Raw genomic sequence first — 14,246 nt, 5'->3', positions numbered from 1 at the left:
GGTTTAACCCAGGGTGTGACTAATGATAATGCTTCCCATCTTAACCTAATAATAACTGGACTTTGGGCCCATGCATTACACCACTAATGTTATCTTTTACATCACTCTTAAAACTCCTGTTTACTGAGTAAATACAACTTTTTTCAGGAGATTTGCATTGATTTAGTCTCATATAATCAACAGCCAAGCCTCAAAATACTGGCTAATAATGGTTAGTGGCTTCAAATAAAGTTGACTGTCACATATTGCTGCTGCAGTTAAAGCTAAAAAAGGAGGTGCTCTGGGCTTCAGTTCCTTCAAGTGTGATCAAAAGCCTCCAAATGTGTAATAACGCAATAAGGTCAAAGCTGTAGTACCTTGGAGATGAAGATTCCCTCATCCGTGGGGTCGAAGGGGTTTCCAGCATGACCCTTGGCACCTCCACGAATACTGATGCCAAGCTTCTCCCCCGGCTGCTTCTGGATGACAATTTCCTGCATCCCAGGTGGTGAAGGGTCCCTCCGTACTAACATACGAATCTCCTGCTTGTTGGCCAGTAGGGCACGCACAGCCTCCTGGTGAGTGGCATGACGCAGGTCAATGGAGTTCACCTCTAATATCCGGTCCCCAACGCGTAGTCCGCTTTGACATGCCAGACCATGAGGAATTACCTGATGATGAGATGGGGCAGGGAAAGTGAGATTCAAGCCAAATAAACAGTGGCAATAATCCATCATATTTTAGGAAAGGGAAAAAAAAATTGGAAAACGTGACTTCAAAACTCTTAAAATAATACCTTTGAGATGAATACCCCAGGCTCATTGATGCCAAATGGATGACTGGCATGATCACTTCCTCCCACAATGCTCAAACCAAGAGGGCCACCTGATTTCACCAGGGTCACTTCCTGTTAGGATTAGAGGTAGATAAAATTTAGTGAAGAGATATTTTAACAAATACAGACTAAGTGCAACCAAAAAGTTACTCAGCTAAACAAGTAAATTCTAATACAGACAGCTACCTGAAATGTACAAGTTTATGCCCAAGCCTTCTTATTTATAACCGTCATGTCTCCATCAATCTATCTATCTATCTTCTATAAATTGTCTAACAAACACCAACCAATCTGTATCTACGGCCTGACATGTTCACAGATACAAGCAGCTAAATAGCAATTTCTTTGCATTATTCACTGGCTGGGAATGATACAGCTGCTATTAACAAGTTACAATCTATAGTACACAATTATTTAAATTAGACCTAGCCTTCATACCATGCACCATCTTCTCTGGAACTGGACAGCATTACAGATAAGGCAGGGGCCAAATAAACAAACATTAACACTGAGTGCTTCAAGGAGGCTTCTACAGCATGATCTAATAAATCTAAAAAAAAACTATCCAGCATAAGTGTTGAAGTCACTTCTAGGGGTCTTACCTCAATGGGATACTCATCTTCCATCCGACTCAGATGGTTCCCATGAAGGGAAAGGCCTTCCTCCTCCTGGTCTGGAGAATCTGAGGGTTCTGGGGGTGGAGGGGAGTGGGCACGTGCCCGGGATTGACCTGGAGAGCCCCCTGGTGCATTCAGGTCTCGCTCCACCAGGAGGGTGATGGTGGGGGAGGTGCCAGTAAGGAGCGCTACTGCCTGGTCATGCCTGGCCTCTGTCATGTCTACACCATTGATCTGGATTGACAGTAAAACCAACCACGGAGGGTGTCAGCCCACCAGGACATACTCAGTGAGAACTGGCCACATTTGCCATTGGCACAATGAACATTCGTCTCTCATCAGATTCTACATCTCATCACTCAAACCTACTTCTGAATTTTTATTTAACATCTATCACATTCTGATTTTAATTAATTGAGATTTTGCGAGTGCACCAAAGTGAGTACTGTTATTTGAGGGGGAACCCAACACCTATACAGAGCAACAGCAACAGGCAGGGAAAAAGAGGGAGCATGGGTAACAGCAGGCTGCTGCAGGCAAGTTAAGCTGGTAGATCTTAACTGAGGGAGAGACTATGAAGCAGGCAAAGCTATTTTTTTTTCCAACAAATCCATGAAATCCCCTAAAATCAGTTTATTAGTGCTTGTGCTGCTAAATTTTAATACAATCAGTTGAATACTTTCCAACCCTTTCTTGCCTTTGTTCACTTAAAACACGAGTGGAAGTGTGTAGTTTGTCCAAGAAGTTTGATCTTAAGTCAACAAAGGCAAGCAGGGAAGTCGTTTGACATCTGCAACTTTGTCATAAAGAAAATATTAAATCATTAGTTTTGTTAGATTTTTTTATATAATTAAAAGAAGGGGCAGCTTTCAGGCATGCACAATCTTAAAAACTGTACTCTGGTCCAAAGTGACAAGCAGAGGTCAGCACTGACCCGACAGTACCAGATCTTACCGTCGGCTGAATCGCTCCTGCAGCCGCTGCCATGGTAACACATGTCTACCATGTCAGCGGGCCTACAGGCTCAGCCCACTCCACCCCAACACCATCCCCACCACCAAGCAGGCAAGGAGATGCAATTAATGCATTAGTGAACATGCAGAGGGAGAGAGAGTGAGGAAGAGAGGACAAGAGGCAGCCTACAAATAAACATGAAGAAGGGGAAAAAAAAAAAAAACTGCCGGAAGAAAGAGGAGAGTGAACCCAGAAAGAAAGCAAAGTTATGATTTAAAAGGGGGCAGTTTCACATTCAGTAAACTGTAAGAGGGACCTGTTGAAATCTGTCATCGGTGGATTTTAAGTAATAGCGAGTGACATAATAATGGTTAAAAACATGCAATACACGAGTAACTAGTATGCTGACAGATACAGGACATAAAAGCCAAGCTCTGAGTTTGATCAGCAGAGGAAACAAAGGACCATAGATATGTCGTGCAGGAAGTCCTTAGGAGCAAAATATATAACCTAAATGCTGCACTATTTAGCCAGAAGTGCTACACAGTATGCATCTGAGGAGAGACTCAGGGTTAGAATTTATTTGATGACTTTATTAGTAGACTGTCTCATCTATTAATTAATGGATTTGATGCATGAGAGTAGAGTCTGATGAGTTAATTTTTTGTATTTGGTCAACATGGGATCTGAGTAATGAAAGCACGGTTTGTGAGCACGGTGGATGCAGTAACAAAACTACAATGGAAATATTAATAACATACAGAAAAGATGGCAAGTATTTCCTTTACATTGCTTTACATGAGGCATCCTCCACAAAACCGAGAAAGAGGACCCAGATTTGATTAATATAAAATAAATTATCAAGCCATTTTCTTTAGCCAGCAAAAAAACTATTAATTATGAGTGCTATAACAACATTACTGTCCATTTATCAGGATATAGTGTATTTTTCAAAAATCAGTCGTTATCCTTTCTTAAACCCCTACTGGAAGTAATAACAGAAGAGGAAAATGAGAAATTCTGTGTCTTAAAAACAAACATTCCAACATCTACGAAAACAGTAAAAACTGAAAACAACAACATATGAAAACATTTCACTACTTATCACACTATGTACTATGTACTGTAATGCCCAGATGTGGGGGTGATGGTAATACTCACAGAGATCACCCTGTCGCCAACACGCAGTGTGCTGTCTCTGTGTGCCGCTCCGCCCTCTGCAATGCGAGAGATGTAGATTCCCTTAAAAAAAAAAAAAAAAAAAAACAAGAAACAAATTTACAAATTTTAGGTAATTCTGTGGTAAAACTCACACCTCCACGATGCACTCTCTCATGCCATTTTAAAGCAAGGACTACAGATAAAAGTGATGTTGCCAATATACTGCAATTAAAAATGGTTTAAATATGCAATTATTCCATAAATCTTTTCTTTTCCTCTGTACCAAATCAGACAGGGTCACTGGTAAAAGGTCTGGTGCAACAGGCTGCAATCCTGTGATGAATCAGTGTGCTATCTGTGAGCTGTCTAGTAGGGGAGTTACCATTCAGTCAGCATGTGGTATTCCAGAGTGAGGACCTGAGCCAAAAATAGTTTCCTTTATTCATCACTGCTAGCAGGTTTTATATAGGTAATTGTGAGATACTAACAGCCCACAATAACACAAATTCTCGTATAAGGTTGTACACACAAAAAAACAAAAACAAACACACACATTATAAGTGATTAGCAGTACAGTATTTTATCATTAAGACTAATTTGGACTCAGCTGTACAAGCAGCTCATTAAAAAGCATAACTCCTGAGACAAATTGTCCCCTTTGCTCAGTCAAAATACACAATTTGTTTAACCATATAAAATCCAGGTGAACTCCTGGTCTGCCACACAAAAAAAACCAAAATGTGTATAAACATGCAGGAACAAAGTCTACTGTGCAGCCTTTTCAGATCAACTAACAAACAAACAAGTCACTGCATCCATTTCAAAAAGCTTTTGAAAAAGAGGCAAGACTTACAGCCAGACCCGCCCAAATTATACGTTTATGAGTCCTTTCCTCTTTGTGGGCTTGGTGAGCTGCATCAGTTGCAATGTAGTTTTGAGCTGGCACAAATATGCACCTCTCCCGGTCCAGTTACAGTGAACCTATCAAGTGTCAAGGCTGGCTATTCATATCTCTGTCTCCCTGGTGATGACTGAACGCAGATCCTGTGGCTGAGAACATTACTGCAAACACTTTGTGACTTCCAAACTTCCAAACTTCAAGACCATACCTGTTATAAATAGACCTTTTAGTTATGCATGATAGATTGTGTCTGCAGCTTTAGATGTTTTCTCTGTATCATCTTTCCTCTTGAACTGAAACCCATGATCTGAATCTACTAAAGACGTCACTTGGATGCAGTTGTCAGATTTGCACTTCAATGGGAAGCTTTAAATATTAATGTGTAAACTCTCATAGGCCAGCGCTTTAAGAGGACAGTGCCTTTTTAATTTGTATATAAATGTCATGCTAGGATTGGGTGACAATTCAATTATGGCTGCAGTCAGCTGTTACTTACATTACCAAATAATCAGTCAATTACTCAATTGTTTTGTCAATAAAATGTCAGAAGATAGTGAAAAAAATCCCTTTCGCAGTTTACTAAGGTGATGAATTTGCATACACCATATTGTGTTATGAATATAAATGTATTCAAAAGGGCTTTTATTGATATTCTGATATTGCTTTCAACCATAACATCCAACCATGCCTGAGACAATAATGTAAACTATGTGCTTTAGTAATAGGAAGCCATCAAATATCTATGTGTATAGTGACTAACGGCCAACCGTCTACTCATTACCTCAGTGTTAAAAGGCTTTGAAGCCTTGCCTCTTACCACAAGTAAGTAAAGAAAAGAGATGCTTTCTAACTCCAGAGTTTTTTGCTCCTCCTTATGTAGCTCTTATAACTAAAAATGTTTGGGTGATGTGATTGTTTGCGTGTCTCACCATGTCACCTGTGCGGTAAGGCGTGGAGCCTTTGCCTCCCGCGATGCTGAATCCCAGCCCCTTGTCATTGCGGATCAGGCAGGTGGACAGCCGCTGTCGAGGTCCACTGGGACTCGTTTCCATGTTGAAGGCGATGCCACTGCTGCGTCTCTCTCGTGGGAAGTAGTCGTCCTCTGGCCTCAGTGGCGTGGTGGTGATGGCGTTTTCTGGTTCCACCATGCGCTCCCGTAGCACTGTCATGGAAACTGTAGCACCAGAGCTACGGAGAGCTTCCACCGCAGTGTGATGTTCTGCTTCGTGGAGGTCTACTCCATTCACCTAAGACAAAAAGATAGAGAGAATGACTAACACACAAGTCTCTTTAATCAAAAGTCTTACTATAAAGCAGAGGAAAGAGTTACTCAAGACAAACAGGCAAAGTAAACTGAAAATGCTAGTGTGTTTACTTCTAGGAGTTTGTCTCCCACTTTAACCCCTGCTCTAGCTGCAGGTCCCTCTTCAGATACTCTGGAGATGAAGATTCCCTGCAGACACAGTTAAAACAGAAATATTAATTGATATATATTCTATGACTTCTGATTTATTGTACATATCCAGATTCCTGGAACAGGTTTTACCTCGTCATCTCCCTTGTAAGGTGTGGATCCTTTCCCTCCAGCAATGCTGATACCCAGGCCGCCTGTTTGTCGTAGGATGGTTAGGGTGTGCTGCAAGTTGAGGAAGGGGGAATCAGCACAACTACTAGTGAAAACCTGCCAAACACCACTCAACTCAGGACAGCTTGAGAAGGAGGTGTGCTCACAGTGTTTTTTTTTTTTTTTTCTTTATTATTATTTTTAAGTGGATAGCCATTTGTTATTATTAAAGTTGCAGGTGATTTCCTTCTTTCTGCCACAAGGTGGCGTCAGTCTTATCAGAGTGGTATCCTGTGATCATGCCAGATGAATGCAAGTTGAATGGCGAGACACCTTGACTTGTTGGAAGCCTAATGTCAATTTAAGTGGAAGGTGGATGATTGTGTGCCTTAATTTGAGATTGTGTTTGTAAGTATATTCAAAGGAGTAGGACCCCACAAAAACAAAGCTATAGCCAAATCTGCTATGTCATCTACTAATAACCACTTAACTGACATTAGACTTCAGACATAAACTGAACAAACACACTCCATCTGAAGCCCTCTTCACTTGGATTCAGAGGCTAGAACCTTACAGACAACATACTGCACAATGTGTATTGCATATGTATGGCAGAATTGACTTTAAAATGTGATGTAAAGACTATATAACTTGTAACAGATTGTGTATATTCTGTGTACTTGCAAGCCATGCAAAAAAGAGGGAGGAATAGAGACAAATGAGGAACAGGTGGAAGGAAAAAGGGAAATGTCATGAGTAACAGACGAGAAGAGTGTGCTGTCCTGGATGTAGAGTCGGCTCTGAAGTCTGTAATGGTGTTAAAACCCCAGCATTTGTAATAATAAGATGGCATCAATCATTTAAACTGTCAACTGCTCTGTAACAGTGAAAAGAAATGTTGTTTTCTTTATCAAGACTAAACAGTATAAGAGTGTACAGTATTCATACATAATCATAACAAAAACATGCAAAGAGAAGATGAGACAAATCTACATGAGACTAACAACACCATTTAGTAAAATTATGGTAGTAAATATCAAGTGTGCCATTTCTAATATGCAATCTATGCTGTATTACTCTATAAAAACAAATATTAGGATGCTATTCGAGAAGCAAGCCTCTTCATCCATCTGGAGCTCTTCTTGTGGTTGGCAGCTGAATTACATACCATCTCTGAATACCTGTATATTATTAAAAACAAAACAAAAACAAAAAACAAAAAAACAAAAAACAAACCTGGAGGAAGCAGGTGACACGGACTTGCCTGATCACAGTGTAACCAGCCCATTCATTCCAGGGCAACACAGCATGGACAGGGGATGAAAAGGAGCAAAGCAGCAGAAGCAGAGGAAAGGCAGGAGAGGCGTAGTGTGGCAGAACCTGATACAAGACTTGGGTTTTTACCACTATGTCTACAGTTTTAGCTATGTGGGGCATGGTCTGTATTTTAGAAAAAAAAAGGCAGGATGCCAAGTAGGCACACATTTGCGACCTTCAATGTATAAACATATTAGAGATGTTGTTCAACTTGAGGAGAACAACCTCAATTGTGGGAATCCAGGGGACTAATAAATACTTGGAAAGGTCAGGGGTTCCAGCAAATTAATATTTGGCAGGTCAGCCCCTGCTAAATAACCATTTTATGTTTCAGGTGCTGTGCTATTTGCAAACCTGCTGTTCCTCGTACTGAATTTTACAAAATCTTAATCTAGCCCAACAGTTCAAAACACCTTACACCTTACATCATTTGCATTGATATGGATATGGCCCAAACTCATCTAGCATTATTGGGTAGGCTGTTATTAACTCTTCTGTTGCACAAACCGCCTTTCCTCAATATTTACTTAGCACCATTTATTGAGTGGATGGCCAAACAAAACTCAAATATTCAAACATAATTATTCTGTGTAACTAACAGACTTCTCTGGAGGACATTTGAGACTAAACATGCAGGGTGCTTAAGCCTCACCTTTTCTTGTATCAACAAAAACAGGATGAGCCTACAAATGATCAAATAGAAAAATAAAAAGGACTGCTACAAAATTCTGACAAAAGACATAGATCTTCAATGTTTTGTTTGGTTTTTTTTTTAGGTGCAGTTATTAGGGGTGAGTTGTATGTTCACTATAACCCCTGATGGATTAAAAAAAATAAATAAATGGTGGATTACTTCTGCAATGGATAATTTTGCAGCAGAGGAACAGAAGCAGCAGCTACAGTGAATTAGAGTCTATGAAATTTTGAAAAAAAAAAAAAAAAAAAAAACCTGCATAAGTAGAAACAATGCCTCAGGAATGCAAACATACTCTCACTTTACCTTTGCACATTTCAGTTAATAAATCTATAATGGATTAAAATTTTAAAGGCGATTATCTGATTATCAATTATTGATTACTACAATCTTTCATGGTAGCAATAACAATCTAAGCAAACTAGGTCAGAAATTAAACCGATTAAGATGTAAGACATCCTAACCTGATTATTTATAACCAAAAGAGAACAGATAGAAAGAGTAAACTAGCCAACAGTAACCATATTGGTTTCTGTGACCAAACACTGTGGGATATTAGCTGTGTTAACTGAAGCTTTCATAGTTAGATATATGGAGACAAGTGAAACAAAAAAATAAATAAATAAATAAAAACCACATTTCCTTCATTGTCAACATGTGGAAAGACTAACTTTCCAGGATGCACTCCATCCCTGACAACGAAAGTTGTCCATCAATAAATTTTTGAAAACCTGCATTTTCACAGCCACAATGTTTGAGTGGTCTGACCTCCTGCTGTCCAGTGGAAACAAATTTAAAGAAAATATAGTTACTGCTCTCTTCCATCCGGGTTCTGCCACACTGCCCAGCTCATAAATGAGTTGTGGTTAGGAGGTCCCTAGTGATTGGCTGGGATCAACCGTGGATTTCTGTGGGTATTTTCTTCACCTCTGAGTACAGGTGGGGGAATGAGTGGGTGAATGAGGGACACAGAAAGACAGACTGGACGGGAAAGAGTAGGTACAGACCTCTTCCTCCTCAATTCGAGCAGGTTCAATCAGCAGATTATTGACTTGATCAAATGACACCCCCTGTTAGGACAGGAACCAGCGAGAGGCATGCGGATTAGTCAGGCCAAAATAAAAATATGCTCACACGCACACAAAAGAAAAAACAAAAATCACTTTCTCACAATTTCCATAAACTTCACCAAACACACCCAACACTCCACTGTCTGCTTGCAGGTTGTGGGACTTCCAAGTCCACCGGGACGGACCACCTTGAAGCAGAAGCGATCCCACACTCACTCCCCAGCCACCAAAAGCAAATACAGGCAGAGATGGAAAGACAAGACCAATGAACTGAGCTATAGTGCAAAACACGCAGTGTAGAGAGAGCGGACAAAAAAAGGCAAAAGCTCCAAAACCAGAAAAAGCTCAGCCTCCACACCACAAATAGCAGTTTCCTCCAGTAGCAAGCCCTAATTTAGACAACAGGCCTACTTATGTAAAAGACTGCAGGATGATACAGAACAGTTTCAGCTTAAAAAAAAAAAAAAACAACCCCTATCTACAAGATGATGTTGAAAAAGGCATTTACATAAAGTTAAAAAAAAAAAAAATAGTTCAAGTTATTAAAAGAAATTTGTCTTGCTGAATTTGATTTACAAAAAAAATAAGAATCTTACTATCTTTAATGATTTAAACATCCCATAAAACATCATAACCATATGACACAAACAAGGCTCGTTGGATCTCACATTCCAGCTCTGCCAATACATGTTCTGGTTGGCCTGAGGTCAGCCACACAAGTGGACCCGCATCCATAAACACACACAAAACAGATTTGGTGAGATGATGATGTTTGATCATAGTGTTTAAAAAAAAAAAAAAAAAAAAGGGACTTCTAAAATTAGCATGATAAAATCATCAGATCTCGTTTAGGTCTCCCCAAATACTAATGATCAATAAGCAGATTCGTTTTCATCAACAGTACCTCAGACGACTTCACTCACTCCATTCACACAAGCAGACACGCACAATGTTATAAAAGAAAAGTGTGAAATTTAATTACTCAATTAAATCAGGAGATGGCTGATAATATGGTGAGAAGTTTAGAACTGGATTAGGCTAATGTTGTGCAAGAAAGGCTGAACTCAGCTTGCAGCTGCTTGTGCTCATATCTGGTATGTTATTGCTATGTAAACAAAGATCAAGATGCAATCTTTTACTGCAAAAGAATAATTTAAAATGGCATTTCTCAGATTTTTCTCCAAGTATGAGTCAATGTTTTTACATCTCTTTGTTCTTATTTCAACCTATTTGAAGCTATTTAAGTGTTGTAGGGTTTATGTTGAGTATGTGTGGGCTTTTGGTGGAGGACATCTTGTCTTTGCAAGACAGAGCAAAGAGAAAGCAAAGTTCTGAGGGAGCCATTCCGAGCCGAGAATACTAGCGTGTTTGTGGTTAAACTACAAAATCAACTCCTGTGGGGTGAAAAAAAATCCCCTTGATTTATGGCACGAGAGTAGATGTCTTTATTTCCACAATGACCCGGCATGCAATGTCACATCTTTAATAAGTGCTAGCAGCCCCCTCCAAACTGAATGCAACTTGCAAGGTGGTAAGGGCACTCTATGCAAACAGTATTAAATGTTTGCATAGGGGCAGTGAGCAAGCCAAAAATATATTCAAATTAAATATATTCTTATAAACAGAAAATCTTAAGTATAAAATAAGCTCATTGACTGATTTGGTGTGTTATGTGCGTATCATACAACTTCTTACTGTATGTCCTGTTGTACCACTTGTATATACACTAGACTTTTACATCTGTGTTCAAATGCAGGTGAGAAAAGTGATATTATTCTACTTATAATGTGAAACTATTTTTACCCGGCTGCCCCCACATATTCCTGAACTGCATCCCACCAGTGCTGGGATCTGTCCTTTACCTTTACTTGACTGCAGTTGACCTGTTGCCGGCTGTCCTCCAGCTCCTCCATTCTGTGATGGCGCTGAGGGGTGCCTATACTCTGCTCTTCCTCCTCATCTTGCTCATCCTCAGCAGCCTGTGTCGGAGAGTTGAGGCCGTCAGGACTGAAGCCCTGCAGCAGTGCGGCAACAGCCTCGGGCTTGGGCAGCTTTGTGATCTTGAAGTGCTTCTTGTAATGTGGCGTGTCCTTTCTGATTAGACGCTGCTTTTCTGCAGGAAAAGCCGGTCTCTCGTCTTCCTCATCACTCCTCTCACCATCTTCCCCATCCTCATCATCGTCTTCATCCCCACCACGGATTATGGGCTCCTCTGCAAAGTGCACAGTGGGCTGGAGAAAGGGGGATTTTAGAATTTGACAAAAGAAAGGGGAACCACAGATATGACTTTAAGCATGAAAAATGTATCAACGTGAAAATTGTTTATCCTCTTAACAAATATACCCTCAAATGGAATTTCTTTTCTGTAGCCATGTCTGAAGACGTTTTGAATATTCACCTCAATGTACTCCACCTCCATCTCATCCAGCTCTTCCTCCTCCTGAGGGCAGTGTCCATCTACAAGGTCCTCCCTCTGCAAGGCGGCAGTCACATTTTGTCTCTCTTCATGGGAGGTGGCCGACAGTGTGCTGTTGGAGACCTGGGAGTCATGGCTCTGATTGGAGAGGTCACTGAGCCGTTTCTCCTAAAACCAACAGCACCAGTTTTAGTTCATTAGGATTAATATTACAGGCAGATAACACAGCAGAAGAGTGGAGTGACATTTCTATTTTATTCAGTATACAGTGAGGCTTGCCCGAGATGTTTTACAACATAAAAAATGAGGTTGATTATTACTTACTTTATATGTAGCATTTCTACTACTTCAAAAGCCAGTTAAATTACTACAACCTGTAGACCTGACATAATCATCATTTTACAGTATGTTGGATGTACCTGTGGGTCAGGGGACTCTTCTTCTCCATCAGGTCTGGATGAGTAAGCCTCATTCCTCCTCTCCTCAATCACCTTCTTCATCACCTTCAGTTCACTAGGGTGCGGTGTTGCTCTGCGCTGAAGACCCTGCTTTTTACAACAAATATGCATTAGTATGGACCTGATAAAATACTTTTGTCACAGTAATAACTTTGAACAAGCATAGAAAATAGATGATTTTGTGACAATTAAAATAATCCACAATCCTTTGGATTTAGATGTTTCCTCTCTACAATTTCAGTCATAACTAGCTAAAGCAAAAGACAACAGATGTACAGTATCATGATGATAAGTAATAGGGCAAAAAATAAAAATCCTCTCAACATGAAGGGAACAAAAAATGACGCTGCATTGTTGAGTTTCCTCACTCTGCGCTCTGCGGCAGCCTCATCATCCTCCTCCTCAGCCTTGGTTTCTTCCTGGAACTGAATGACTGACACTCGGTTCAGGTTGCTGTCTGTCCAGCTGTCATCCACACTGTTTTGTAGCAAGTTCTCTGCAGAAAAAAGAAGCAAGAGTGCAGATAAAGAAGGATGTCAAACTGAGGTAATGGCTGTAGATTACTTTTGAACAGACGGCCTCAGGAACAGATTCTGTGAAGTCTCACAACCCATATGTGGTTTTATGATCTACAACTAGTTAACTGAATAAAACTTACACAAAAACAAATTGTAAAGCTTCAAATATGAGCCAAATTTGCTACCTGTCTAATGAAAAACAAACAAATTCAAAAATCACATACCATTAACAAAGTGTTACTCACCTAGGCTTGGGGAAGGCTGCTGGGGCAGTAAATAGCAGGTCAACACCTTCTCTCCCGTTCGCTCATCATCCTCTGTCTGGAACTTGAGCATCGGCTGTGACTGGTTCTCTGCGAGCCACATGGCTTTCAGATTGAGGTTTGTCAGGGCAAAGGGCAAGTTTTGTAATCTGGACAAAAGAGGGGATGAGGTAAAATGAGCCGCAACGTTTCCTTTTCGGTAACAAAAAATAAGATACGATCTTTCCTCACCTCTATGATCTTAAATAGTTAAATTGGTGATCACAAAACTCTCTGACCTACAGTTAAAACTTCAAAGAAACTCTGTAATTTGATGTATTCCGTAAGATTTCTTACATTAGGACATGTGTACTTTTATCACAGGACAAAATAAATAAATAAAAATCAGGAATAACCTTCCTGATCCAGCAGAAACCTTGCTCCCTCTAAAATTTCCAAAGCTACCAAAGAACCTTTGAAAGTGATGCAATTACTTGTGATTTTCAAATTCATCATTTCTGTAACTTAGCACCATAGCTTTGAAAATACATGTACATGAGGTTATACTGTGAGCTCCTGATCACATTAAAAGGGCAAAATTAGAGGTGCAATGTCTCTGCAGGATGCTGCTAAAAGTGAAAGTCCATGTTAAAAAAAGGTACTCTTTTTAAAGCTTTAACCTTAAAGTAGAGAAGCTGCTGCGCGTTATTAACTGTTCAAGGTGTTAAGTGAGGTTACCTGTTCCCAGCCACATCCAGCACATGCAACTCGGTGGCATCTGCGAGCTCAGCAGGCAGTTTGCCCAGGCGGTTGTCTCTCAATGAGAGAACGTTGAGGCTCGCACAGCCGCCCAGCTCTTTGGGCACACTGCCCAAACGGTTGCGGTCTACATTCAGGTTGGTCAGCTTCTTCAGTTTGCCCAGCGAGCGAGGAAGTGACTTTAAGGGAGGAAGAGAGAAACCATTAATATTCAATGAAATCAATAATGAAACTTAATAGCTGTTAATGGGACTTGTATATTATTAGCCATCATAAATCCCAGGTGGGTCAGTGCAAGGCAGTTGTAAGCGCTTTATTTCTCCCTACTTGTAAAAGGTTCTCTGTCAAGACGAGTTCTGTGAGGTTTTCACACTCTCCTATTGAATCAGTCAGGTGGGTCAGTCTGTTCTGATCCACCTTCAGGATAGACAGCTGTTTAAGACAACCTGGAGACAAAACGGAACACCATTTAACAAACTGCAGCAAAAGGACACCAACATTCAAAATTTGAGAACCATACAAATCTTCACCTTGGTCACTAGCACTGACAAAAAATTGCATTACTTTTAATGTGATCATGTACCTGTATCTATTTATGTTTTTAATGGGATGTCTTGTGTGTGTGAGAGATTTATTGTACGTGTGATCTTAATGTTTGAAATGTTTTTTAATAAACTCACACACTAGAATAATTAAATACAATGAAATGATGCAGGTCAAAAACAGATCACAAGCTTTTGTAATTTCCTGTGCTGCTTTTC

At 40.2% G+C, this 14,246-nt stretch overlaps 1 protein-coding gene across 5 annotated transcripts in view; it reads right to left on the bottom strand.

Annotated features, from left to right (window-relative positions):
• The window catches only part of scrib (scribble planar cell polarity protein), a 71,892-nt gene that overhangs the window by 26,616 nt on the left and 31,030 nt on the right, over positions 1-14,246 (bottom strand). For 3 of the 5 annotated variants that reach the window (XM_040126602.1, XM_040126606.1, XM_040126605.1), the window contains exons 9-23: positions 13,813-13,931; positions 13,465-13,664; positions 12,730-12,896; positions 12,335-12,462; positions 11,928-12,053; positions 11,491-11,676; positions 10,955-11,323; positions 9,030-9,092; positions 5,994-6,083; positions 5,823-5,900; positions 5,377-5,694; positions 3,547-3,627; positions 1,417-1,665; positions 776-886; positions 357-650 (exon numbers count right to left, since the gene is read on the bottom strand). In XM_040126602.1, the coding sequence (XP_039982536.1) occupies positions 357-650; positions 776-886; positions 1,417-1,665; positions 3,547-3,627; positions 5,377-5,694; positions 5,823-5,900; positions 5,994-6,083; positions 9,030-9,092; positions 10,955-11,323; positions 11,491-11,676; positions 11,928-12,053; positions 12,335-12,462; positions 12,730-12,896; positions 13,465-13,664; positions 13,813-13,931 (2,579 nt within the window). Of the gene's footprint in view, positions 1-356; positions 651-775; positions 887-1,416; positions 1,666-3,546; positions 3,628-5,376; positions 5,695-5,822; positions 5,901-5,993; positions 6,084-9,029; positions 9,093-10,954; positions 11,324-11,490; positions 11,677-11,927; positions 12,057-12,334; positions 12,463-12,729; positions 12,897-13,464; positions 13,665-13,812; positions 13,932-14,246 lie in introns of all 5 variants that reach the window. The other 2 variants (XM_040126603.1, XM_040126604.1) reach the window with 1 other exon arrangement.

This window comes from Xiphias gladius, chromosome 5 (genome assembly GCF_016859285.1).
Source record: "Xiphias gladius isolate SHS-SW01 ecotype Sanya breed wild chromosome 5, ASM1685928v1, whole genome shotgun sequence".
Classification (NCBI taxonomy): Eukaryota; Metazoa; Chordata; class Actinopteri; order Istiophoriformes; family Xiphiidae; genus Xiphias; species Xiphias gladius.
The sequence above is the reverse complement of the archived record's forward strand: the minus strand, read 5'-3'. Positions and strand labels throughout refer to the sequence as shown.